At 39.3% G+C, this 27,511-nt stretch overlaps 2 protein-coding genes across 4 annotated transcripts in view; one reads left to right on the top strand and one right to left on the bottom strand.

The window, feature by feature from the left end:
• CENPP (centromere protein P) overlaps positions 1–4,878 on the top strand; it is a 165,475-nt gene extending 160,597 nt beyond the window's left edge. For all 3 annotated transcript variants that reach the window (XM_010569247.1, XM_010569248.1, XM_010569246.1), the window contains one exon: positions 4,830–4,878. The gene's annotated coding sequence lies outside the window, so the exon portion shown is untranslated. The remainder of the gene's footprint in view (positions 1–4,829) is intronic.
• Positions 1–25,957, bottom strand: part of IPPK (inositol 1,3,4,5,6-pentakisphosphate 2-kinase) — a 31,570-nt gene extending 5,613 nt beyond the window's left edge. Inside the window, exons 1-9 of the mRNA XM_010569249.1 lie at positions 25,905–25,957; positions 12,259–12,306; positions 6,611–6,706; positions 5,719–5,785; positions 2,991–3,112; positions 2,483–2,572; positions 1,814–1,872; positions 1,307–1,379; positions 41–320 (exon numbers count right to left, since the gene is read on the bottom strand). Of these exons, the coding sequence (XP_010567551.1) occupies positions 41–320; positions 1,307–1,379; positions 1,814–1,872; positions 2,483–2,572; positions 2,991–3,112; positions 5,719–5,785; positions 6,611–6,706; positions 12,259–12,306; positions 25,905–25,949 (880 nt within the window). The 5' untranslated portion in view covers positions 25,950–25,957. The remainder of the gene's footprint in view (positions 1–40; positions 321–1,306; positions 1,380–1,813; positions 1,873–2,482; positions 2,573–2,990; positions 3,113–5,718; positions 5,786–6,610; positions 6,707–12,258; positions 12,307–25,904) is intronic.
• Between the last annotated feature and the right edge of the window lie 1,554 nt (positions 25,958–27,511).

Here is a 27,511-nt window from a genome sequence, read left to right as displayed (position 1 = left end):
ACAGTTAATTACTGACAGAGCTCAAGAAATTATTTCTTACCATTTCTTACTAGCTCCTTATTGAAAGCACTTGCTTCACAGTAGCTTCTTCCTTGTGAAACAGGAACTGTCTTCATATCACCTGCCCTGCAGGCATCAGTACTACTTAGTAGCGTCATAGTTATAACATGGATTAGTTCTTTAACAATTGTCCTTGTACAGTGTGGCCCACTGACCAACCCATTGGAAGGAAAAAAGAAAGGTTTTAAGTGACAAGCAAGTTCGTTCCAGTCAGACACACAGTCCTGATCATCCTTACAGCCATAAATTAGCTCCCCATTCTGCAAATGAGAAAAAAAAAAAATTAGGCACTTAATGAAATCCAGTTATTTGTACTTAGTTAATCAAAGCATCAGATTTAGTATTTTAAGACAGATAGCACAGAAAAATGTTATTAATTTAACAGCCTGCATACAAATACATGCATTCCCAATCTCTTACAAATTTGCCCTCTTCAGTTTAATCAGATACCACAGGTAACAACCTTTGAATTAGGACCAAAAAGCCCATTTAAATCAAGTGCTACCTTCTCAACTTAATCAATTGTAGGTAATTAGAACAATAAAAGTGAACTGATACTTAGCACATTGTCCTATCACTTCTTTCTGAATAATGTCAATAGTGAAAAAGCAGCATGTGAAACAACCTTCTTTATAGCGAGATTGGAAAAGGGAAAGCCATAAAAAGGGACAGAAAAGGTGTGACAGTTGCCTGTACTAACAGAAAAAATAAGACGGTTCATACAAGTTTAAGTTATTCAAATACTTGGTTTAATATTGGAAATAAATTGTAAAGAATCTTATTTCCTAGAATTAATCTGAAAATCTGCATAAGCCATCAGTTACTACTTTGTATTTTTCCTACATAAAAAGTTGCCTTTTCTATGGCATTAATTTCCTCAGTGAGGCATGCTGTGCATTTGGCCTTCATGAATGCTGTAACAGTACTTGAAAAAAATACCTGCAGCAACATACAAAGTTCTTGATCTTCTTCCTCCTGAATAAGCACATAAAGTTTTAAAACTTTGGTCATCTTTAGAAGTCCTTTTCTATTAGTTGTTCCTTGGCAATTCTTTCAGACTAATTACTTCTGGGAAATTATTACTTACCTGTCCTAACTTGAATCTAACTAAGAATTTTCCTGTTTTCTCCTTTTGGTGGCATCCAATAGTGATGGTGCCAGTTAGGATCTTGACTGTTCAGATGCTGAAGTCAAATTGTTTAAAAGCCAAGACAAAAAAAGCAAGGAGAGAGATTTGATTGTTTACCTTAAATATTTTCAAGTTGTTCTGTGCCTCCTGTAATAAGCTCTTCAGAGCAAAGTGCATTCTCTGTTTATTTCTAGGGGGGGAAAAAAATAAAATAAAATCCAAGAATGTTTTCTCAGAGTCTTTAGAATGTTTACACCCAAGCCTAGAGGGCTCTGTGGAATCTGAACTGGGCACCTGAAGTGAACACACCCATTAAGCATGTTACTCATGCTGAAGTCAGTGCAAAGACAAAATGGCTGTTCACAATTAGAAATTCAAATCTGAGTAATCTAAACAGCTCTTAGGTTTAATGTTATGTAGCAAAAGGCACTGGTACATCAATAAGCAACTCGTGATTTCTGAAATAGGTGTAAGGAGGTATATAGCACCAGAAATCTCACTGTAAAAGTCAGACAAGCAGGCTTTGATCATCCTTAATACTACACCAAAAGTCAAAGTAATCTGAGAAAGAAACCGGTAACACAAATTTTGGGGCAAAAACACAGAATCAAGTTACACACTTACCCTGAGAAGAGATCCAATGGGCAATATTTACTTGGTCGCTTCCATTTTCCGTTTGCTACCTGTTGAAAATCCACACCACTGCTGTTAATCACTCTTTCTGGAATAACTACTCTCAGTTACTTTAACAGTCAGGTGTGTGGCACTAACATCCTGTCTTCAGAGGTCCGATGACATTTAAAACCCTTTGAATGTAAAATTCATGACTACTATGGGTCCTCCTACTCATGTTTAGCTCGTCATTCAAATTGCATTCACAAGTGGAAAGCACGGAGAAAGGTAACGTTCAATTACAGTAAGGCACAGTTACACGATTTCAGATTCGTAACGGACATTAGTCAAATTAATTCGGTGTGTGTGTTCCATGCTGTTATAAGTTACAGAATGCCACCGTGCATTTGGTGAGCTGTACTTGAAAGAAAATTTGACATTAGAGTTTACCCAATTAACAGCATTAATAGTCCTCAAAGACTAATATTGTATGTTTGCTTCCAGCTTCCCACAGAACTTGTTCCATCTCTCACCAGATTCACACAAAACAACTCCAATGTGTATCCACCTAGTCTTTAGTCATATCAGAAATTTAAGCGAGTTTCAACAGGAAAGCAAGACTGGAATAGCAAATAAAGCACAGTACAGTCAAAGGAAAGCAGGATGACCAAAAAAAATTACCTTTAGATGCTGATGCATACAGTAACGGCACACCTTGTGCTTTATCTCCTGTGAAACATGGCTGGAAAAAGGAATGAAGCCACACTTTGGCTAAAACAAACAAACAAACAAGATTATAAATATAAATGTATTTCTTTATAGAAATATAAGGGCACACAATATGCAAATCTTTCCAGTTAAAGGAAAACAAAAAAAAAAAAAAAACAGTCAACATTCAATGCTTAAAACCTGTATATTATTCCCAGTTATTTCAGAGTCCTCACTTAGGAAATAAGGACACACGAAACTGCTGTGGCCTACAAAAAAGCCCAGTAACACCTGGGAATTTCTCAAGTTTTGAAAGATTGGGAATTGGAAGAGGGAGGGGCGTATTTCATCCTATGGGTCACGGTGAAAGCGGTGAGCTCTGCCTTAGCCCACTGCTGCATTCCTTTGAAACTGCTCTGGTCAGTATGTACTTTAAAAATGCAAACAAAACCCCCAGAAGGATCTTCTCCTATTCAATTACCTTAATCTCTATGCAGAGGATTGGCCGGTGTTCCACAAAACGATAGGTCTGCAGCCTGGTAAGATTAGGAAGGCACATTGCATAACCACTAAGAGTGTCCATATCTTTATCACAGCGAGACTCTGGGGAAAACAAAACATGCACCACAAACAAGAAAGTTAGGTGTGTGGATGTTTATTTTACTCTGCAGTTGTCTTGTCCACCAGATGGGGTGGGGGGGTGGGAGCGAACTTAGAAAGACAGGACACAGTTTAGCAGGCTTTAGCCAATTATGCATTTGCATAAATTTGCCCTCCCCATTATCAACACATGTTTCCAGTTTCCTCAAAACTGTCATAGGCACATAGAGTGCCTCAAGAGCTGCTTTTACTGGCCAGCTCCCAGCTCGACCCAAGAGAGGCGTCAGTGAGGCCTGACACAGGAAGGGAGCGCATTCAATTGGCTGACAACAGGTAAAGAGACTTACTACTGCATTCAAAGACGTGATCTCATGTTTGCTTAGTAAAACTGCATGAACTACCACCCCTCAATCTAGTCAAGAAGAATCTGTGAAAACTAGCAGGAATATCATAAATTATTCTGAAGTTTGGGAGAAAGTGTAAATCTAAACAGAACCTGCAAGTGGCTTCGCTCAACTCCTTAGTCTGTATGTAGTCTCCTCCTAGCCATTCCAGTGTTTACATCAAAATAATAAAGAAGTGAAGAGGAACATAGAAGGAACAAAAGTTAGCTTACCCCTCCTCACAGGCTCACAACTTAAAACAAGAATTTCCTCCGCTAAGGCCACCCTTTTAAAAATAGCATTTTTTTTTAATATAATCCTGAGAAGAAGTGAAATAGCAAAATGGCTTCAGACTAAGATTAAGAGGCATTATGTAGATAAAGCCTTTAAATAACCTCCCTCCACACACATCCTTTGGCACAGAGAAAGGTCTGCGAGATTTAATTCAAATTTAACAAAAACATACACACCTAGATTTTCAAATACCTGTGTTACTAAAGAGACATACAGGATACGTATGCTCTGTTATAGTTTCCATTGCTAAGAAAAATGTCCATTCTGAAAAATATATTGCAATAGAAAAAAAAAAAATCTCAGAAAATGGAAGCCTCATTAGACATCAACCTGCAATTCCATGCTGTACTTCACTAGCATGAGCAAGAAGAAACCTCCTTTCTCCAACAAAATGCTGGGGTTTGTTTTCTTTTCCCAAACTTAAGCAAAAGTACATCCACGTTCAGCTGAAAGCCACTTGCCAAATCAGACAGACCCAGAAATCTGAACTTTTAGAGAAGTTCCTTCATAAGTTAGACAGACTTATGTGAAAGGTAATATTAAAGGAAATTCTTTCCTTGAGGTTTAAAAAGAAATTCCTGTTAAAAATAAGCAGTGAGATTTGCTGTTGTAAAGCACTTGGACAGCTCCTCCCAACCATTTCTTCCTCTAAAGAAATCCCCAGGAGCTGTGGACACAAAAAATTTAACTTTAAGAAATAAAAATAAATTCTATCATTCACTTCTACCAGAGTATCATTGATTTTGTAACTTTTATTAGACACTACTTACTTTCCTTGCTGGTTTCTGGCACTGCGGAAAGGTTTCTCAAAAAGGTAAGGACAAGTCAGCAGTAGTGTGTCCTGTGCTCACTATATGTAAATTAATTCCATTTTTTCCTGGATCAAAGGCATCACAGTACTGGCTACAGTACTTAGATTTAATACCACATTTTTCTTCAAGGAACTTTGCTAAAGCAGGTTTTTCTGGCTGTTTTCAAGAACGTTTGAGTACATAAGATGGATGAACATGCCATGAGGAACATCTTCTCTTTGTCCATTTTAGAGCTTACACCTGCTTGTACTTTTAGCCACATATGAAGAACGATGCACCCAAGTGTTGCTAAGATCAACTGACACCAAATTCTGTAGTGCTTCACCTCACACGGAATACACCAGAGACTGCCAAACTTCAAGACTTACAGCATGTTCCAAAAGGTTTCACAACGTCAGTGCGCCCTTACCCCACACACTTGTCCCCTTCAATCCCCACCCCATCCAAGGGGACTAGAAAAATGTACTTGCTCTTCACCTCTGGATGGGGAACCCAGCACACCATGTAAGATTCGGGAGAAATCAAGCACAGCCCCATATCCTGGACGTGCTCATTAAAGGCAGCACAGCCTGTAACACTGCAACCCCTTGCAATGAGAGATGCCCAGCTCTCAGGAAGAGACATGAAAAGCTGGAATGTTAAGTTACACACAGCTTGAGTGCTATGACTCAGAAGATGCTTAGCCCCAAGCGAAATACTAACATTGAAAACAAGACAATTCAGTGTGGAGTTTCTGAAGCTATCTTCCTTCCAAAGCCCTGCTGCACAGTCCAGGAGAAGAAACTGATGGAATCAAAACAATTATTTCGGGACACATCTTCCACCTCCCTCACTGACCTTTGTAAAGGACTTCGCAGCAAGTTGCAAGCTTGTTCAAGAATTAACAAACACAAGCTTAGAGAGGATCTCTTTCCCCAATCTGATCAAACTAATATCAGCTGCAACTTTCAATTCTAGAACACCCCCATTTCTTCACAACAAATTTTCAACTTGTCATTGTCTAAACATAAAAAAAAGCTTCCTCATATTCTGAGGTATGATGCTTTTTTACTTTATAATAAAGAAAAATTATTTACAGCTTGAGGAAGGCCCCCTTTTTAGTGCTATCCCTGGCACTTACCTGGCCTCTCTGGCTGAATTTTTAAACAGAGCTGTCTTACGAAGTCCAAAGGCAGTTGAACAATTTCCTATTAAAAAAAAAAAGAAAACATATTTCAACACAAAAATTAATATCTAGTTTGGGCGTCTTAAAATGGAATACCGAAGTTCAGTGGATATTAACAACAGTATACTGAACTATACAGTCAGCAGCTTCTCCTTCTGATTTACCATCTATATGAAGATCTGTACCTGCAATCACATGCAATACTTACTCCACTATGAAAACCAAAAACCAACTTAAATAAATGCATGAGAAAGAACATTTTCAGTGAAAAGTTTCATGTGCATGAAGAAACCTGCATCATTTTGCCCTTTTCACAAATGAAAAAGTCCCATTTCATTCCATCCCATGTCTCACAACCCACCCTTCCAAGGCAGAATTGTGTAACTCAAGTTCCAGGAGAAGGTGTAACTTTTCCACTCAAATCTCTGATGTCAACTAGATCTGGACACCCTGAAGAACAGAGTGGGTGGCAAGGAAAAAGGTTACCTCTGACTGCACAGAAAGCTGGACAACTCACATGAACCTGGTTTCTCCCCTTGTTTGCAGTTAGTCTAAAAATCTCTCTCTCACTTCTCACCTTATGCAGGGCAAAGAAATGACCATTCTTTTCATTATAGCTCAAACCACAGTACAATCCAATCACCTCATCAGCACAGAGCAGGATCTTTGTTCTGATCCAAATGCTTCATGTGTGGGTACGTGCGCGCCTCTGTGTGTATATATCTATTTATCTTCCTCGGGAATATCTGCAAACCCTATTAATTCCTGTTACTGGCACTCAGTGTTCCCCAAAACATTGCAGTGTTTACAATGCATAAGCCATTTATTTTAAGAATAAAACATTTACCCCATGGTGAACATAGTTCTCCCCAAAGAACTGCTTCATGACATGTTTTCCAAAGTCTACGATGTTTTGCAGATGGTGTAGTATTTCCTCTGGAGTCTGGAAGACAGAAGCATGGTAATTTAACTATGAAATAATGATAAACAACACTCAAGAATACATACACATACTAGTCAATGATTTAGCAAAGTAGCTTAATTGCTCTACTGAGTTTGGTAGGTCAGTGCACCTTGAAATTAAACAGACACATGAAATGTGCTGTATTTGTTTCCTCACTGCTGCCTGAGAGGCCAGGATAACCAGGAAAACTGTCAGAAGAGATGATGATTCTTAAGTTTCAGGGGAAAAAAGACAGAGAAAGTGAGGAAGGTGGAAGTGGGGGAGACTACTCAAGATCTACTCTGTCTTTGACTGTTATTATTAAAACTCAAAAGAGATGCACAGCATGCCTTCTTACCAACAGGTTAAGTGCAAGAGAGGCTTTGAGTGTTGTAAAATACATCACCTGGAGATTTGGAAGACAGTGGCTGCAAAGACTGAGCCACATCACAAACCTCTGCAGGAACAGGTACAGAATTTGCCATCTGTCCCGAATCCTGCCCCAGACAATGACAAATCCTACTATAATGTCATCTTCCATTAATTTTATGAAGAAAACACTAAAGTTCTTCTACAAGACCAAAATGCCAAGCTAGATAAAAATGATGCTAAACAAGTACTGGAAGCAGGACAGTGACATTAGCGCAGTCTGACTCTGACAGACTTCTGCTCATTAAAGAGGTACCAGAGCAGCTTTACAACAATATTATCCCATTCCCAGCACTCCAACACACTCTGGTTCTCTACACAGTATTTTATTGTCACTATAGACAATCTCCAAGCTCCTGTATCCTTTTGTAACCCAAAACTTTTCTGGAAAAACACTACTTTGCATACCACTGTACGCTATAAAGCACTAAACCATACAGATTTACTCTTGGGATTAAGTAACAGTGGAGGAAAAGAAAGTGCAACACTCATGTCCAAGTTGTAAAATCAGAGAGGAAAAAAAACATAAGCACAAGAAAAAAAAAAATAAATGTTACACTGTAGAATAGAGTAAGAGAAAATGAAATGCTAGGAGGACAACACTCAGATAATGACAGAGTCTAGAGAAAAGAGGAAAGACCATATCCAACACAAATGAAATGTGTTGAGATTTGTAAAAGGAGATTGTCACTAACCAGGCAGTCTAGCTAACTTTGTTTTATAATACCATCACAATAGGTAGATTTTTTTTTTTCCAACCCGGAAGGATTTGCTACCTAACAAACTTGCACAAGTTGCAGGACTAAGAAAGATTAGTTTGTTAATGTAAACACAGGTCTGCTAAGACTACATACTGAGTTTAATATTCTTCCTCTAGCAGGATTCATTTTCCAGACTGAAGCAGCAATACATAATACTGCAATATGCAATAATGCTTTAGAGAAGGAAAAGTTACTACAGTAATACACATTACTACACACTTGCTTCAGTAACATACTGTACTACATACTGTTACTTCAGTATGCAAAGCACTAACCAAAAAAAACAATCCTTTGCAGCAAGTAGGAAAAACACATTTTTTTCCAAAGCACTTGCACAGCATTTCCATCATTCTATAAAGGCCAGGACAGCACTTATTATTTAAAATGCTTGGCATATTGTATGTGGAGTTGTTTCTCAGAACAGCTCTCCCTGAATCCTTTTGAGAGCGCCAAAATAAGCTTGGAGTCTCTTCACAACAGGCAATATTCCACAGCTTATGTCTTAGAACAAAACACACACTGATGCCCGAGTAACTTTCTCAATCGCAGTCATCTGGTCTGAAGAAGTGTATTTAAGAAAAAATAATTAATAGGCAACAAGATGTGCGAGCAGGCCACCCACATGGGTATGCAAAAGGATGTTTTACAGCAGTGTTGCTCAATCTGTGCTTCCCAGGAAGGCCCGTGCACCCATCACTAGTGCTGAACACGCCAAGATCCCTCAGAGGGCAGTGCCGGCAGCCTGAGCCCCTTCACTTCTCTCAACCAGCTGGCAGAGGAGACCACCACTGGGGAAACCCCTGCCCCCACCCCTCTACTCTCTCCCGGAGCAGCCGGCAAACACACTGTACCATCTGTTCCAGGCTGGGGAAGCAGTTGCTTTGCAGAGCGGAAACCCACACCCACCCCCCGGCAATTTAAAACCTCAATAGTTCCAGTATCTTTCCTACCTGATGAAGTGGGAAATGGCAATTCTGAGCACATACTATAGCAAAAACTTCAATTTATATACAGATTTCTGCCCTTTTAAGAACAACATAGTCCTTTGTTTAACTCATACAAATTCTGAATGGTCAGAAGGAATGTCACATCATCTCATACAGTAACAGAAATCTCAGCTAATTCCCACTTACAGATTATTCTGACCTGGTTTGCTGACGTACATAGTATCTACAGGCCTGTTGGTTTTTTTTAAACATATATTTATGTATACACACACACACATACTGGGAAATAAGCATTTTGGAAAATCAGGACATTCACTGCTGCTACTACTCCTACTACAAGGAAAGACTCACCAGTTAAAGAGATCAATGCAACTTTAAAATTACAAATTGAGCTTATGACACCTGCTCACCTCCTTTTAAAGAGCAAATATGTTTGATATACACTAAACAAGAAACAAAAAACAACTAACGGGTTACTGAAGCATCACCTTTCAATGTTAAAAACCACTAAGATGAAAAGCTTTTGAAGGACCCATTACTACTGCCAGCTCATTTAGCAAAACACTAAAACTCATCAGGTAAGTTCTGTACAATAAAAAGGAAAAAAAAAATCATTCATGCAGAAGACTTATACACTAAAATTAGCAATATGCAATTAAAATCATTCCACAGGTCCCGACATTTGACTTTCTACTCCAGAAATGCAAGCCCATGAGTTACATTATTATTTTTCATTAAAACACTGAATTGTAACAGTAAGATTACAATTTGCAATAACACCACCTTGTTTAACTACTAGATTATCTAGTCCCAAATTCATAACCAAACAGTATAAATGCAAAACAGCATCCAGACTTATTTACCTTTTCCAAAGGAGTTAAGCAGAAGAGACCGAGACACATTTGTCCACATCTGAATTTCAATATGCATCTTACTAGAAAATATTTTGCTTCAACTGCTTCTTTCAGAGTTGTTTACACTGGATAAGCTACAATGTTGTGCACAGATATATAACACTTGATATCCTAACTCATCTTGCATGAGTCAGAAATACAGATTACACCTAAATAACATTTTCTCCTCTACAGCTGTTATGTTGCTACATCCAAGTTTGTCCCAAAACTCTGATTCTCCAGGACTTTTTTACAGATCTAAAGATAAAATATTTAGTCTTCCATTCTGCTCCAATAAAACCTGATCCTTTAAAAAAATCAAATCTCCAGAATAATTAAATAAATTCAAATTACATCATTGTCTATTTAGAGGGCAAAGCCAAAAGGAATTGTCTATCACTAAAGTCCACACAATCACAATACAAGGCAAATGCAAATTGCTGGAGCTGGCCACAAGCCAGCTCTCCTCAAAATTTAACACTTCTACATATAACAGGGGAGTTTGCTCTGATAGTGTGCATTTATCAATCTGGAGCACGCACTCAAGAGAGACACTGTTTAAAATGCTTTCAGAGGTACACTCCGCCACTGCCTGCATCCACAAATAGCCTTTTTGCTGTTACAATAAGCAAGAAGAGAAGCGCGTCTGCCTGGGACAGCTCTGAATGGAAGTTTTGCTAACAACTGTTAGCAACTTTTCTTAAGAAGTATTTAGAAACTTCTAAAAAGCCAACTCTCGGTGCTTCATCAGCTACAGCCCAGAGAAATACCTACTGGAATCTATCTCTATGTTTTGTAGGATTCTGAGCAATTTTACTCATCTGCTCACACAGGGGGGAAAAAAAACAACATTCAAGAACCTGACCAGTGTTCAAATACTCACAGAACACCATGCTCAGGAGATTTTTTTTCTTGTGTTTTGCTATCCCAATCCAAAAAACTATATGCATGCCAAAGCAGTCCACAGAAGTATTATCAACTTCAACGCTGTGGTGGGTAACTGAAAAGTCACTTCCTGGCTTCCTTTGCGACTGCATCACACTGTCAATATTTTTTAAAAACAATTACTATGCAACAATCTCTTTGGACTTCAAAAAAAAAAAAAGGCGGCAAAAAAGCTGGTACTTGATGTTTTGTTTTCTTAAATAAATGGCAATAGAGTGACTTTTTATTTAAACTTGTGGTCTAATTCTCCCCTGCTATATTAAAAATTGAGATAGGCGCTGTTTTCCTTTCTTCCAGTCCACTGAATTCTTCCCTGTTCTTGTAAAAACTCTAAACATTATTATCTTGGACTACTACAGAAGCACAGAATTTATTTTTTTAAATCCTGCCTCTGTAAGTAGATCAAAAACTTACTTGAATCACACTTTAGTTTTACCAGACTTTTTTTCCAAGTAAAATAGTAGCAGAAAGGCTGTCAAATAACTCGTATATACACTGTGTTCATGGCTTTTGCCTTCCCCTGGTTTCCTCTGATCTACTTTAACAAGGGACAAAAGTTTCTAAACTGAATGCATTTCGCATTCATCTTCCCAATTTAAAGCAAAACAAGGAAAACACCCTTCCTATACGTTTACTTTACATTCATCCTTGTTTCTTTTCTCCCAAAATTAAGCACTCGTCCATCCCCCCCAGCTCTCAGTACAGCTGTAATGCTTTTTATATTTCATCAGAACAGTTTGCCACTGAACCTTACAAAGCCGTGGCTCAGAAGCTGCTGTAACTCAAGCCATTCCCTGTCTCAGGTAACATGCCCTAAAGACTACTCACAGAACTGAGGAAATGGCAGGAGGTGCAAATTCTGCCTCTTTTGCCCTCTTTTTTTCCTCCTTGGAGCACTGTGTTGATACTTCACTTTTACCCTCCACCTTTGGTTCTTGATATTTTTTATCCCTGTTAAAGCAAATCTAAGGTAAGTTGCTTCAGTTCCTTCTCAAGCAGAAAAACCTTCTGCCACGCTCCAAGAAACTGGTAGACTGTGTCCCTCCGTGTTCTTTTTGCAACAGACAGGACACTAAAATCAAACACTGACAAAGGCTATTCTGTGAATATTTCATATCTTCATCCAAATTCCATGGGTTTTTAGCTACTGAATAGTTAGTCAACAGCAGACTTTTATCATGACGCCACTCCTGTGCTGTTCCTCTGCTGCCCCACCTAGCAACAGACAGTAAAACTTTCCTTTCTTCCTCAGCATCACTGCACTCCTACGTTGATATGCAACATTAGCACTTTCTCTGTTGCCACAACTATCCTTACAGAAAGCTGTACCTTCTACACGTTGCAGTCTTATAATCTGTCCTGCACAAAGATCTTGACATCAGCAGTCACATAATCTTAGTTACGTAAGAGGACCTCAAATTTCCTCCTGTTGCCAAAACTCCTGAAATACAGGCACATTTCAAAACATCCCCTTATTCTTTCTCCTATCACAGTTCTTTCATAGGTTTCCTGTTTCTCCTCAGACCGGTTATTAGCTTACCTGCGGGCTTTTATCAACAGTACATGCTGAGTCTTACCTTATTCTGGTTTGGTGGGGACTTCAAAAACCGCAGCACCACACAGCGCTAAAGAAAGATAGGAAAGAATATGGTTTCATTAGCATTTAAGTACATTATAATTCCTGAACAGCAAAATTGTTTGATTCCCCAATTTACCTCATCTGACAAATTAAGGGGAAAAAAAGGCAAAATAGGCATTTTAGATGATTATTTCACTCAACTTGAAATCAAATACATCAATGTCTGTTCCCAGATTTGCCATCACTTTAACAAGGCAGCCACTCTGCGTGTCCAGTCACCAAGTTAACAGGTGAAATACTCCCTAGCTTATAGCACTGCTCTGAAAATCTCGTAAAACACAGTATCAAACAAACAGAAAAACACCCTATCATTTTTGCCCCAAAGGTCTTTGGGGGAAAAAAAAAAAATGTAAGACCCACTTAGATATTATCTGCTTACAGTATCAGCACAGCATTAAAAAATATTAAGGAGACACTTAGCAGTTACGAGCAGTAGCTACACAGCTCTACTTATAAACACTAAAAACCTACTACTTCTAAACTTCCAAAAAGTAAACATATAACATGGGGACAAATGCAGCAGGTTTCCAAACATATAACCTTAAAAAAAAACCAACAACAAACACTAATTTTTGTCATTTTTACAATTACTATCATATTTTCAAAGTGCACAAATTCTAAAAACATCCTCAGCCTTTATTTTTAAGAGTTCGGATAAAAATATTTTGTAGATGTCCTAAGTAAATTAGGCCTTTCTCCTTAAGCCTATTAAGACAGTGTCTTCCATCACAGAAGTCACCTGAAGTATCTTTCTCTCAATAAAATCTTGCTGAAATTAACCATTACACTTGGTAAACAGACTTTTTATATTAAAATCAAATTTTGACACAGTATTAAGGAAGCTGCAACCTTACTAGGCAAGGCAGCTCATAGCCCTGCCTCCAGTTAGTCAGTAAATATCTGATCCTCAAGATATTTACTCCCACTGATGTACTTCAGGCTATTCAGATAAAATGTGGATAAAAGCAACTGGGCACCACAGTAGGTAGAGGCAAACAGCTGTTTTCTGGAGTTACCTCTTAGCCACTCAGTGTCTCCATTTGGATCTTTCCTAGACACACCAAAGGATTACATTCTATTTAAAGCCTTACCAAAAAAGTACTAACACTCAGATTCTCTGACAAAGGTAATGCAGACAAAATGTCATAGTTACACTTTGGGTTTATGGAATCTAATTTTTCCCTACCGAATGACTTGCCATTAAAAAGCCTACTATAGCACAACAGCACCAGATATATTCCATATTTCAGGGCTGAAAGCTGTCTCTGGACAGTGCTGAGTGGGAGAGAGCAGCAGTTTTATTACCAACATGTAGAGAAAGAACAGGAGGAGAAAAGCAGAACAGATGACAATGTGTAATCCAAAATACTAACAAAACAAGATTCAGATTCAGACATTGCTAGTGACACGCAGAAACAGCCCCTTCAATATCTAAAAAGTCTCAAACCAGCATAGACCTTGTAGTTCACTCACATCTGGAAAACACTCTCAGGTAAAAGGATACTTTGCTGAATTCTGATTCAACTTTTCCTGCAAGATCTAAACAGCATAAGTGTCACAAAAACTAGATAAACTGAACACTAGTTACAATCACCTGGATTTGACAAGATTGCTGGGTGTCACTTAACTTATTTTCTCTCATTAAGACATACACATAGATAACAGAGCTCAGGTCTGATGAGCCTGTACGCTCTGTGTATGCAGTATGTTATTTTTAGTGTTTCAACTGTTTGGATGCCCCGCTTTAAATATTCATAAGCAAGTGGATCAGTGATGGAGTCATCTGATCACCACTTCTGATCAATTCAGAAACTTGATCCTGTAGTATTTCAAGGGTGTTGCAGACATTTATCTATTAATCAGTTCCCAGCCAACAAGCTTCCAACCACTGCTTTGGAAAATCTGATTGCTCTCACAGGACTCACTACAGTATTTGTTCCCTACCAAATCATTTCTGAAGAGGCATGCTAGGATAAAATGACCAAAACTATATATGGCAAAAGAACACCACACTGCTTGTCTAAAGAGGTCAGAAGGAAACAGAGCAAAGTTCAAACATAACTTTTCTGCCACAGATGCATTTCAACCAGTTGGCCTGCACTGTGCCTTAGTAAGGTTATTAGATGATTGGAGTAAAAAAAACAAAAAAAAACCATCCAACACTTTTCTTTTTTGGGGGAAGGTTTTCAGCTAGCTCCATCCCTTTGTATAATTCAATACACAGTTACACAAATACACTGCCACAGTACAAAGGTTAACCCATCAGATGTCAAAGATGCCAACTGTTTCAGAATTATTACTGCTGAAAATATTGGCCCACATTTTTCATGTTATTGCATTACTGATTCACCTGACTGATCCTTTACTTGGAAATGCTGTGGGTGGTTGTTGCCACAAGGGTTTTTGTCAGTTATCTTAAACGCCTCAGATTTTTTTGTATTTACAGATTGAACAAAGATGTAACATGCTTATCTGCATGCAAAAGAATGGCCCTAATCCAGAAAAGAACAGATTTCTTAAGAGGTTGTCACTACTCCTTAGCACTTTGAGAATCAGATCAACTAGATCCTAATGCTCCCTAAATTTCATTCTCTACATACACCTCTGTAAGCCCTTCCACTGCTTAACAACACTTCCATCAATGCACTATTACCATCAAAGTGTTTAGTTAATTGGATAATAGTCCCATACAGCCAAAAAGATGAAAAAAACAGGCTGTAAAATCAAGCAGAGAAAAAAAGAAACAATGCATGGACGTAGGCAAATGAAACACATGAAACATTAAGAGGCTTCACATCTTTGTAAGAAGCAAGACAAACTAGGAAAATACTGAATTCAAAGGAAGAATTCTGTCTATTTTTTTTTTAAATCCTGCAACCCTTTCTCTGCAAGTATGTTCAGCATCTAGTTAGTCACAAATGACTAAAAAAAAAAGCCATCACAATATCAAACATGACTGCTCTTACTCTTCAAGTAAAGAATTTAAGTGCAACTCTCACATGAGAGCACAGCAGTTTGATAACAGATAACAAACAACGTTCTTATTGGCATCCAGGACCATACTAGGGCTACAATAAAAACCATTACCAATTGTTACAGAAAACTCAAACGACAGCAACAAGGATACCAAAACTTGTGTGTGTCTCAGTCGCTCGACTGCCAAGATGATGTAATCAGGAGCACTGATGTTCTGGACGTTCTGATGAGCAGGATGTTCTGGAGGAGCGCCGTCTCAAGCCACAGCATTTTGAGACTCCAGCCTTAAGCTTACAGTCCCACCAGGAAAGGCAAACACTTCTTTAACACCCTACCATGAAACAATTGTTTGGGTTAAATCATAACTGAAAAGTTAATGTTGCCAATAGGGAGACAAGAAGCTGTGGGAGAGTCTGCAAAAATACACTCAAAGAAGTCACTGGCATCACAGAAACACAGGGATGCGTACACACAACTCTTCTCCTAATGTACCTTGGGAAAAAATAGTTTGCTGGTCTTAGTCCCCAAGAAGGTTATCTGCAAGAATTTTTCTTCTCCAAAGCAGTTACTATAGCTATTATTTTAATCTTTCTTAGTGAAATCCAAAATCAAAGTAGTTCGGCCAAAATATGACTGGCATCAATCCACGTACTTTGGATTAGACAGTAGCATTACGAAACCAGGATAAGCACTTCCATTTATTTCTTTACAGCTTGATGTTTGATATTGGCCTTATATTTTCCCAAAATGTCTTCTAAACTTCAGTGTCATAAGATACTACCATGTAGGCCTCCTGAACTGGAGAGTTTTCGCAAGCTGAACGCAACTGGGGCAAATCTATAATCTTGATATTCCCCTTCAGAGAAAAACCTTGTTTGCATCACTGAGGTTTTTTCAAGTTTCCGTCTCTTGCTACATTAATAACAAAATCTGTATAAGAGCTGGTGCCAGTGAAAGAAATAGGAAAATTTCTATATAAACAAGCTCAAATGCTAGTAAAATTGTTTAGAAGTACAGAAAGACATGTATCCTTCTGCTGTTACCACCTCAGCTCACATGGTTTTAAAATAAGCTTCCGTACGAAAATATGAAGAATTAGCCTGTCCAAACACAAAGCCTGGGAAACATCATTTCAGCTTCTGCTTTTCCAAATAAGCAGGTTCACGTCATTTGTTATTACTCTATTATTATTCTAAACAGCATGCATTAACTGTTTTTGTCTAGAGGCAAAGCGTTACTCTAACATCTAGTTCTGCAACTGCCCAGTATAACTAGAAAAGATTCTTACGTAGTTGATTACCAACTTGTGTTCACATATGCAAGATCTACTGGTAGAAACCAAGGCACTTTGGGAAGCAACTTTTTAAGTCCCAAAAGGAAATCCACCCCTCTTCCCACACCCATCATCTCCTTACTCCACATGGTCTCATAAATTGTGGTATCTAAAAACTCACCAGTATTTTTGTAAGCACTACACACAATTTTACATCACAAAGTTACCTACCCGTCCACCATACTCTCTTGTCAATATATTTATTTTGAAAAGGCATGTGATATACAAGCAGAACAAGAAAACCCACGTTTGTTTTAAAGTTGTGCATATAAAAGTCACGAGCTTCCAATCGTAAACAACACTCTCAAAGACTGGTAACAAAACTTTCCCTACAATTATTACTATACTATTTTGTTGCAACCAATTAACCACACCACCACCAACTACTACTCAAGGAGGTAAAGATAAGAAGTTGACTATTTTTAGAGAGAAAAAAGTGCCTGTAAAGGCTCTTGAATTTCTTTATACAGTAAAAACTAGTTAATTCATTGTCTTTTGCTGAACTTAAAGAGCTATCAAGATCTTACCGAACACAGCTCTTAAGTATGCCAAACTTTCTACCACCATTGTAGTTACTCAACACAATCAAATCATCATGGATTTACAACAATGAACAGGAAGGACACCTACAAAAAGTGCATTCTATCTGAATTTCAGTCAAAGAGAGGGAGACAGGTTAAATTACACCAAAGTGCCACTCAAGCCCTACTTCAACACAGTGATATACATATACTAATTAATGACAGTTTCAATGGTACTAAATATGAACTACAGAACTATTTTGCTGATAAAACTATTTCTGCAGTAGCACACTGGATCTGCATGCAGTATACGCCAACTACAAAAATTATTCCAACAATTTTTATTCCAAATTTACATTCCACAAACCCTTCAATTCCAACTCTAGTTTGAGGGATTTAAGCAGAAAACAATGGTTTTCTATTAAAAAAATGCAATTGGGGGGGGGGGCAAGTGGACAAAGAGGTGTCACTTTCACATCTCAGAGAAGACAGCTGCACAGAGGAGAGTTCCTTCTTCTGAGAACTAATAGAATCCAGTAAAAACATGCCCACCACACTGCCCAGGCACTTCAATCAAAAGCTTACCTTTATGATACTCGAGACAAGACATTTTTAGAGGTCTCCTCATCCAGGGTGTCAGCGTGCTGTGCAATGTGGAGGGATGTGGGAGATGAAAAAAAACTAAGCCCTGGAAAATTTTGCAGCTTTTGAATCAAGTACACGCAGTATATTGTATACAAGTGTTGTTTTCCAACCCAGTTTTGTTCTGTATAAGGTGGATAAGATCACACAAAACAAAGTGAGGAAAGCTACATTTCCTGCCAGTACGGAGGAAGTTTAGTAATTGCTCATACAAAGTGCAAGGAAGCATTCAAAAATCGGAACAATACTCTCTTATTTAGCATACGAGTCCTCCAAGAACAATCTTTTTATTTCTTTACATGAATAAAGAATTTCTGGCATAGCACCTTGCTTGACACCATCCAGTATGTTAAACCATTATTTGGAAGCAACGGCACCACGATACTTGTTTTCTTTAGCACAGAGCTCACAGCTTGCATCAGACTTCAGGTACTCATTCCACTTTTTTCCCTGCTTGGTTATGATCTAGATTTCTATGATAGTTCAGCACTAACTCAGGTTTCACTTTATAGCTAAGCTTTGTATAACCTTGCAACATGCAGACGATAGCAATTCCAAGAGAATTTTATGATTGCACTAGCCATAAGTGAGAAGGAAATGTTTGCCCTTCAGCTAAGCCACCTCATCACAGTAGCTGAAATGATATCAAGTGATACACCTGCTGGTACTAGGTGGAAACATATACCAGAGAGAGAACAGAATGAATAAGCCTATTGATGCCTGGCCCTCAGCATACATTACTACAGTCTGGGTAACACAGTAGATGTCCCTGATATTCTAGCTGTTAAAAACAAGCAAGAAAAAACCTGGTCCTTAACATTTAACAGTGTATCAAATAGCTCATCCATCTGTCAAACAGGTGAGTTATACCAATGAGAACATGAAAACATGTACTAAGCTTCCTTCCTTTAAACTGGTCTAAACCTCCACCCATCAACAACATAAACTTTGCAGCATTAAGCTGCCTAGTCAGCTGTTTTATGTTTGGGCAACAAGGCATTTCAGGAAAATATTAATAGGGAAGGGAGGAAATAAAAAGTCAAAAGTAAGAGGAATTAGAATGAAGTTAAGTAATAAAATGAGAGTTAGAACAAGTTGGTAATCCCAAGCATCTTGAACACCTCAGCTAGAAGAAAACTAAGCAAGTCTTAGGCAACTGTTCAATCAAATGCAGTGTCTCTGTTCCTTCCTGAGCAAACCCAGGAGGTCAGAACACAGTTATTGAGTATCTCAGTACCCTGAGGCAAAGAAAACACTCACTGAAAAGTTGGAAGGGAGGAAGGAACTGAAGGAGTGAATAAAATAGGCTGTTAGGCTGACCACTTCTATACAGCTTATGGGTCAGCCAACTTATTTCACCAAAGCAACCAACCCACTACTGCTGTTGACTAAGGGAAGATACACATGCAGCACAGAGAAGGCAAAGTGTAGTCTTCTGAACTCCACCATCACTGCATTTACCAAACAGACAAAAAAAATGCTTTTTAGATAATGACTTGATCTCACCAACTGTGAAAAGAAACTCACTTGAGTTTGAGCTAGCTCAGAACCCAAACAGAAAAAAACAAGACCATTTTTAGTCAAGGCTACCTCCTGAGCTTGTCTGCTGTTTTGGGTTTGTGTGGCAGGGTTTTTGGTAGCGGGGGGGTGGGTTACAGGGGTGGCTCCTGTGAGAAGCTGCCAGAAGCTACCCTGGCTCCAAGTTGGACCCATCTCTGGCCCAGGCCGACCCAATCAGCGACGGTGGTAGCGCCTCTGGGAGAACAGATTTAAGAAGGGGAACCCCCAGTGAGCAGGGGGATTGGAATGTGAGAGGAACCCCTCTGCGGATACCGAGGTCAGTGAAGAAGGTGGGGGAGGAGGTGCGCCTGAGGAGATGGATGCCCCCGCAGCCCATGGGGAGATGGCAGGCTGTCCCCCCCAGCTCATGGAGGGGAGCGGGGGAGCAGCTGCCCACCCGCAGCCCAGGGAGGACCCCACGCCGGAGCAGGGGGGTGCCCCCAAAGATGGCCGGGACTCCTTGGGAAAGCCCACACTGGAGCAGTCTGTGCCTGAAGGACTGCAGCCCATGGAAAGGACCCATGCTGGAGCAGTTTGTGAAGAACTGCAACCTGTGGTAAGGACCTATGCTGGAGAAGTTAATGGAGAACTGTCTCCCATGGGAGGGACCCCATGCTGGAGCAGGGGAAAAGTGAGGAGGAAGAAGGAGCAGCAGAGACAATGTGTGATGAACTGATCGTAACCCCATGCTGCTGGGGAGGAAGTAGAGAAAATCAGGAGTGGAGCTGCGCCCGGGAAGAAGGGAGGGGTGAGGGGAAGGTGTTTTAAGGTTTGGTTTTATTTCTCATTATCTTACTCTGATTTGATTAATAATAAATTAAATTGGTTTTTGTTCTTCCCCAAGTTGAGTTTGTTTTTTGCCCGTGACCATAATTGACGATTGATCCCTCTGTGTCCTTGTCTTGACCAGCAAGCTTTTCTTTATATTTTCTCCTCCTCATGCCAACAGGGGTGGGGGGGAGGAGTGAGCGAGCAGCTTCATGGTGCTTTGCTGCTGGCTGGACTTAAACCATGACATCTGCAAAACTGGGACTTATTTTACATTTGCATTGCATATAGCCTTCAGCATTCTCAAAAGTCACTCAAAAAAAGAAAGAAACCAGGCATAAAGTGGAGTTCAAATTTCCAAAGTAAGCCACCAGAAGACAGGTCTGCTCCAACACTCTTATTAGCACAATAAGACAACACCTCTGAAAAAAAGTATTCTGGGTGGAAGAGAGTGGTGTTGCTGCTGCTACAGTTAAAGTATCTCTGTCATATTACATTAAAGTATTAGACCTAAGATTTGCAGTGTTTCTGTCTCCCATCTCCTTCCACACACATGCTATGTTTTCCTCTCTGCATCTATAGAACCTAAGGCACTAATATGATAAGAAAAGTTTTAATTGCTGCCTTTCTGTTCTTTCTCCTCTCTACATTCAGTCCTGCTACCCAGTGCCACCTTCCCTTTCACTTTATGGAAGATACTACTAAACTGCACTGCATTCAGAGCATCCTTTCAGTGCAGAAACCTGGTAAAGCCAAGGAAAATGTAAATTTAACTACACTAGTGCAATATGGAATTGAAATCCCAATATGGAATCAAAATTCTACATAGATGTTGACTCAAGCTGTTGACTTTCTTTTGGGTCAAAAAAAGCTTTGCAGCTAATCCACAGAACTGGAAGTGCTTCCAACTTCTAATTCTTCGTTTATAGTAAAAGCTTTGTAGATTGTACTCAAGTAGAGTTAGTCCAATTAGTTACGACATCTACAATTGCAATTGTACCAGTTTAGCCAAAGAACCAAATACAAACAAATACAAAACTCTCTTCCTTTTCTCCCCAGTGACCATACATGTATATGTAAATATCAGTTAACCAAGGAAACATACAGTTTCATACAGGTGCCACACAGGGTCCTGAATTCCAACTCAGACTGGTGATTGCCTCCTGTTCCTAAAAACTTAATTGTTGTTTACAGCAAGGCAGACATCTCTTCCTTTCTTTTCCACAGATGACACACCCTGATCACATACTTGGCTTTTCAACTGGTTTTTATAGCTGCTTGCTTCAGTAAATTTGGGCAGAAGCTCCTCTACTTGCTTACAATAAATAAATAAAAAAATAAATTAAAAAGCAATTACAACTAGGAAAGAAGGAACAAAGCAATATATTATGTTTAGTCATCAATCTGTTTTCTTGTCCTTTTTCTACTAAGTAGGCAAAGGGTGTGCAGGTGTGGGGTTTTTTTGCTAGACAATGTTTAGATATGCGCACCCCCAAAAGAACACAATGCTGGAGAAACCAGGTCAAAGAAATGCCCTATGAACTAGCAAGAAAGAAGAAGAGGTTTTAATGGCCCTTCACATGTAAATTTTGCTTTCTCCAGAAAATTCTACAGAACTGGATGCAAAATTTCCCCCTATATTACATGACATAGCCTTGGTGAATCTTTTGGACACATCCAGAGCATGAAATCCATCAGAAATAAGAATCAGCATAGGTTTGGAATTTAAATAGAAGAATCTCCTCAAGGATATAAAAACGTTTAAGTTCAAGTCTTACCAAAACTGTCTTTCCCATTAGTCAAAATAAAATTCAATACATACAAGTTGCATCTTTCCTTTTCTGACAATTTCTTACTGTGAAAGAACCAAGACACCGTAACTTGTGCATATTTTAAATCAGAGCAATATTCAGAGAAGGTCATTGTTAATAAACTGTTGTATTTACACCCACAAGGAATAGCAACTAGTTTTTCAGTGTTTTTCCCCTACCTGAAGACTCTTTAATACAGGAATCAGCAGTCTGTTCTGTGTTTCCTTGAAATAAAGACATTCATAGATGTTAGTTCACTGTTCCACAGACATTAAGGAAAAAAAACCAAACAGAACACAACTGAAGAAAAACCAGAAGGCAACTGAACAAAGTTTGCTTTATAGTCAGGGATCTGGAATTTCTCAGGAACAACTTGGAAGTTTTGGGGGCAATACTTTACTTACACTAATTTCAACAGGACAAAACAGATCCAGCCAACTCCACATAGAAAAACAATGGAAGAAGAAACAGGACATGCAGGTTTTTGAACTTGTACAAAATGACATCATCAGAAAAAATGTCTTAAGAAGATTCAACAAGACAGAAATTGATGATCAGCATCACTCCCTTTCTGCCAAACAAGACCAAATAGGAAAGCTGCAGCTAGCTAGTAATTCTGACCATAAGCTTTTCACTCTTTCAGCAAAACCCCCTGTGTCTAAACATACAATCTTGTTAATGGTCCTCTCAAAGTAAGTTTATTATGACAAAATCTTTCAGTAAGAATAATTTGTCATTATTCTTAAAAACAAACAAACCAACCAACCACATGAAAACTATTTCATATTGCAAAAGCAGTATTAGGAACAATTATCTAGCCTGATTTGACACAAAGCACCCCCTCATTAGCAGAATTATTTTATTTCAAAAACCAACACCAAATCCATCTCCCCCATATGCAGAAAGTGTCTTTCTGCACACACTTTGCAGCCATCATAATGCAGCTGCCAGCAGAAGCAGTTACAAATACAGTGAAATCAAAGACTACTGTTAAAACACAAGATACCCCTCTCTCCTAGAAGACTTCGCTCTTTACAGTATCCTATGAAGTCAGAACAAGGATCAGGAAGGATGCCTGCGAAAGCAGCACTGTGGTATCCTCCATCTTTACCCATATGTCTTGAAGGGAAAAAAAAAAACAACAAACCACCAAAACAAATCAAAGAGAAGAGACAGATATTATTCACTTACTACAGGCACCAACTTTGGGAATCTTCTGCAAGTTTGATTATCTGACTTGACTCCCTCACCCAATCTCCTTAGCTCTGCTTCATTTACCTTCTCCATCTACCTTCCCTCCCCCTTTTTCTATTTTGTAAGCTTACATATGCTCTTGAGATGGTTAAGCATTTACTAATTAAGTCCCATACCAAAACCCAAGGATATCTGTTACAGATATCTCCAAGTGCTCCAAGACAAGTAGTAGATCATTACTAACAATCAAGGCATCTGAAGATACAAACCACAACCTTTTGCAAGCACACACCAAGGTTCCTCTAGATCATCTCACTGAATAAAAAAAACAAGCTAGGAAAAAACCCTCCTCTTCTTGTACCACCTCCCAGTAGACACCCTGAAACACAAGCTTAATGTTCAACCATATATCAAAATTAAGCATTTGGTTACCATAATATCCCAACATGCAAAAAATAAAAATGACTGGAAATCAACTGCAGTGATGCACATGAGGAATGTACATACTTTATTTCATAAAGCAAAAACTGGGTATTGCAAGCATATGTTTCAACAGTGAAAGGAACTAGAAGTCGTTATTTCTAGAGCTGCTTACACTACTTCTACAAACATCTCCTGAAGCCTTTTGAAATGAAGTGTTAAGTGTCTCTGTAAGAGCAAACAACTGATTAAAACGCAGAACTACAAATGAGGATTTCCAGCTCACTTCTGAAAAACTAGGTATCTCCACCTTAAAAAGAGTCAACAGCTTACAAGAAGATAACTGTTCTACAGCAGTTCCTCTGAACCCTCTCTGCTGCTCAAAAGCAGAGAGGAGGAGGGAATGCATGGTTTAGCCCTCTTTTTAAATCAGAAGCCAAATCTGCTGTGGAAGAAGCAACAATCCAGTAAAAATGCAGGGAGTAAGAAGCATCCTTTCTAAACCGTCTGGCTGTCTATGATGGTGCTTGGTTGGGGGTTTGTAGAGCTGTATCTGTACTGCAGCACTTTATGCACCTCTGAGACAGCAACTAGAACAAGTAACCAGACAATTCACTGTATAGCACAAAGGGTGGCAAATAAGTTATTTGAAGAGGATGCTATGATTCAACCAAATATTCGAAATTGCAACCAATGGACAAGGATCATACAGACACTGCCTGAATGAACTTGTAGGTTTTGTGTACTTCAGTTATCTTTCCGAACGTCTCAAGCGCTGTCTTCATTAACCAAACGGAGTTGCCAGTTGTACTTCTCACTAAATTCATGAGGTAGAAAAGCTGTCTTTGTTCGTTTTCTACTAGAAGCATTTCAGCAGGTTGCAAGACTATACAAAAGCTTTTTTACCACAACTCAGTTTTAACTTAATCACAGCTGCAATAAAAACCAACAGGAAAAACTTTATCAACAAAGAAATTTGTACCACAATACTGTACATCTCTTAGAATTTTAGATTCATCAGAACTGAAATTTTAAAAATCCATGAAAGCAGAAGTTCGAGTATGCATCAAGCAAGCAAGCATGCAGCTCCAGAGATAACAATGGTAACTGGAAATGCTCGGCAGGCATTCCATCTTCATTCATCACATCACTGTCTAAATGCTGGAGAACTAATTAAAGTAACTGTAAAACTATCACTGTAAGAAGAGACGTGCTGACTAGACCGTACCCTAAGTCCTCTCTTCTTAACTGCATGAATAAGAAAGAGAGATGCCCTTGCAGTGATTTCAGCCACTCATCTCAGTATGGCATTCCACAGGCTGTAGGAGCACAGGCACACAGGGAGACTCTGGTCACTGTTGCATTCTGCAGCATTAACAACCAGTAAGAGGAAAGAGCACATCGAGCAGTACTTTACACCACTTTCACCGCAACAACAGAGCGTGTTCCACAGAATGCCAATGTCTGACTGTCAGACAAACCTTTGTCTATATGCCACCATTCAAAGGCACTGGAAAACACGGCTGCATGTTGCCTGTGTCTAGGACTTATCAGCTCATCACTAGCAGAGCTATTTGTTGGGCATGTGACTCTTCTATGACCAAGTTTTTAATTTTGGTACTGTACTAACTCTGGATTAACAATGCGTTACATTCATGTCTTAAGGGAAGGATACAGGGAATGGAGCAAACCAAAGAAATAAGCGTAGCCTTAAACACACAAGAGCATCATGAACTGACGATGCACGCCTTGTTCCCCTTGCTCTTGACCCCAATCCAGTCACACTCCACACACCCAAGAACAAGGGCGTCCATCCGGGCTGCCTGCTCAGCCCAGCCCAAACACCCTGTGTCCTTGATACACGCCCTTGCCCAGTACCTGTTATCAGTGCTTCGGAGAGTGGTCCAGAGGGCAGGAGTTGAAACAAAACACCATGGATCTTACTTCATAAAAGGCAAAGAAGCTTCTGCCCTCTTCTCCAGAAGGACAGGGATTAATTTTTCTGTTGCTGTTTTGCTTTTTAAAACTTCTCAGATCTTCCAGAAGCAGCAAGGAAGAGAGGCTCAGACCTACAGGGGTAGGGACCAGCTTCCTCCCCACATTCCAAAATACAACTGCACTCAAAAGGGAGAACATGGAAACAATAAGCACATACACAGTTCCACCCTGGCCTCTCACTGACAACCCCGGCACTTATATCTGAGCATCCATTCACATCTCCCTTGCCACAACCAAATCGCTATCCCTCCTGCTAGCATTTGTACACAAAAAACATGAACTGAAGAGATACAGAATGAAGCAAGGACAGTTAAAATGAAATTCACTGTCTTAATTATGATGCTGTTCTGTTCACACAAACCTGAGAATGACTTGACATCAGATCACAAGAACGATGATTAGTCATGCAAGTATGTCCTGTTTGTAAGAGGCACAAAGTAACAATTAGCATCTAAACAGTATTTTATATGCTCCAATTTTACAAGAGTTCGCCATCAGTAGACACAAAGCTCTAAGACATAAGTTTTACTGATTCAAAACTGTCTATAAAGGAAAAATCATATCTATTTCACATTCACACTATCTTAAAGTTTTAGCATCTTGTTAAAAAGAGAACTGACACACTCAGCAACTGCTCCGAGTCTCTGGCAGACTTCCTCACTTTCCCCGTCTTTAAAGATATCACAACTACATCACTATTAATCTATTACGTGTTGTGACCCCTAACATCCAGTGACTAAGTATTTCTTAAACTGCCTTTTTCAAAGCTAGAATTTGGACAAGAAACAAAAACATGCGTGTTCTTGTAACAAAAATATCTTTTAAAAAATATTTTATACAAAGAAAGAGAAGGAAGAAACATGAGCCACAGAAGTGCCCCTCCTAAAGTTTGCAGAGCACCATCAGATTTCCAGCATTTTCTCAGACTTGGTATTTGTTAATATTTTTTACACCTAGTTTATGCTTATAATCCAGAAAACAGACATCAGAAGAATCCAGTATTTTCAGTCATTCATTCAGACATTATAAAAAACCCATGGTTCTCAGGATTCAACTCTTATTGTAGATTTTTTTTTTTTTTCCCCCACACAAAGCCTACGTTTTATCATTTTGGCTTTAATGGGTTTAGATCTACTAAGTATCAAGAACATTCTGTGACAAATCCATACCAGAATTTAAACTGAAATACAAATAAATTTTTAAGGCAAAAAATAGCCACAAGGAGTTTTTAGAAAAAGAATAAACTCTTTCAAGCGACACATATCCCAATATATTAAGTAAATAATACACATACAAGCGGGGCAAGAACATAGTGACAGCAGTCAAAGGAACACGTGCTTTTTAAACTGACATAGAATTCGCTTGACTGGATTTAGCTTCATTTAATTGTGACCGCTCACCAAAATGCTGAATCCGTTTCATTATTTTTTTTTAATTTAAACCAAACCCAAACAAACCCAACTCAGGCCAACCAAAGAACCCCCAAAAGGTAAATCCAAGCAGAGAGATGAAATGACCGGCCCATTCACACAGAAGGTCTACAGCCAAGCCCGAAACCCAAATTATATTCTGGAGTCCCAATTCAGCACTGCAGCAAGCGTCCAAACTCTCGTATAGGAGAAGAGTCAGCGACAAAAGGAAAAACGATCCTTCCCCGGATTTCTTCCTTCTGTCCCACTTGCACGGACACGGGCGTTATGTCAGAAAAGGGAAATTTTTAGTACTTTTCCTCACAACTCCCGTTCCCGGACGACAGCTATCTAGTCATCAGCTGCTCTCCCTTCCACTACCCCTCCGAGCCGTAGGGGAGAACCGAGGAAAGCGCCTCCCGCTCTCTCCCACCGGACGGGCCCCATTTCCCCTCACGCTCCCCTCAGCGCTCAAACACCCGCCGCCCGGAACGGAGAAACTACTTCGGCAGAGGACGGAGGGGAGGGAGGCCGGCGGGGCCGGGCGGCCGCTCCCGCC

The sequence above is a fragment of the Haliaeetus leucocephalus genome, unplaced genomic scaffold (genome assembly GCF_000737465.1).
Source record: "Haliaeetus leucocephalus isolate CR32 unplaced genomic scaffold, Haliaeetus_leucocephalus-4.0 Scaffold265, whole genome shotgun sequence".
NCBI classification, from domain to species: Eukaryota; Metazoa; Chordata; class Aves; order Accipitriformes; family Accipitridae; genus Haliaeetus; species Haliaeetus leucocephalus.
The sequence above is the reverse complement of the archived record's forward strand: the minus strand, read 5'-3'. Positions and strand labels throughout refer to the sequence as shown.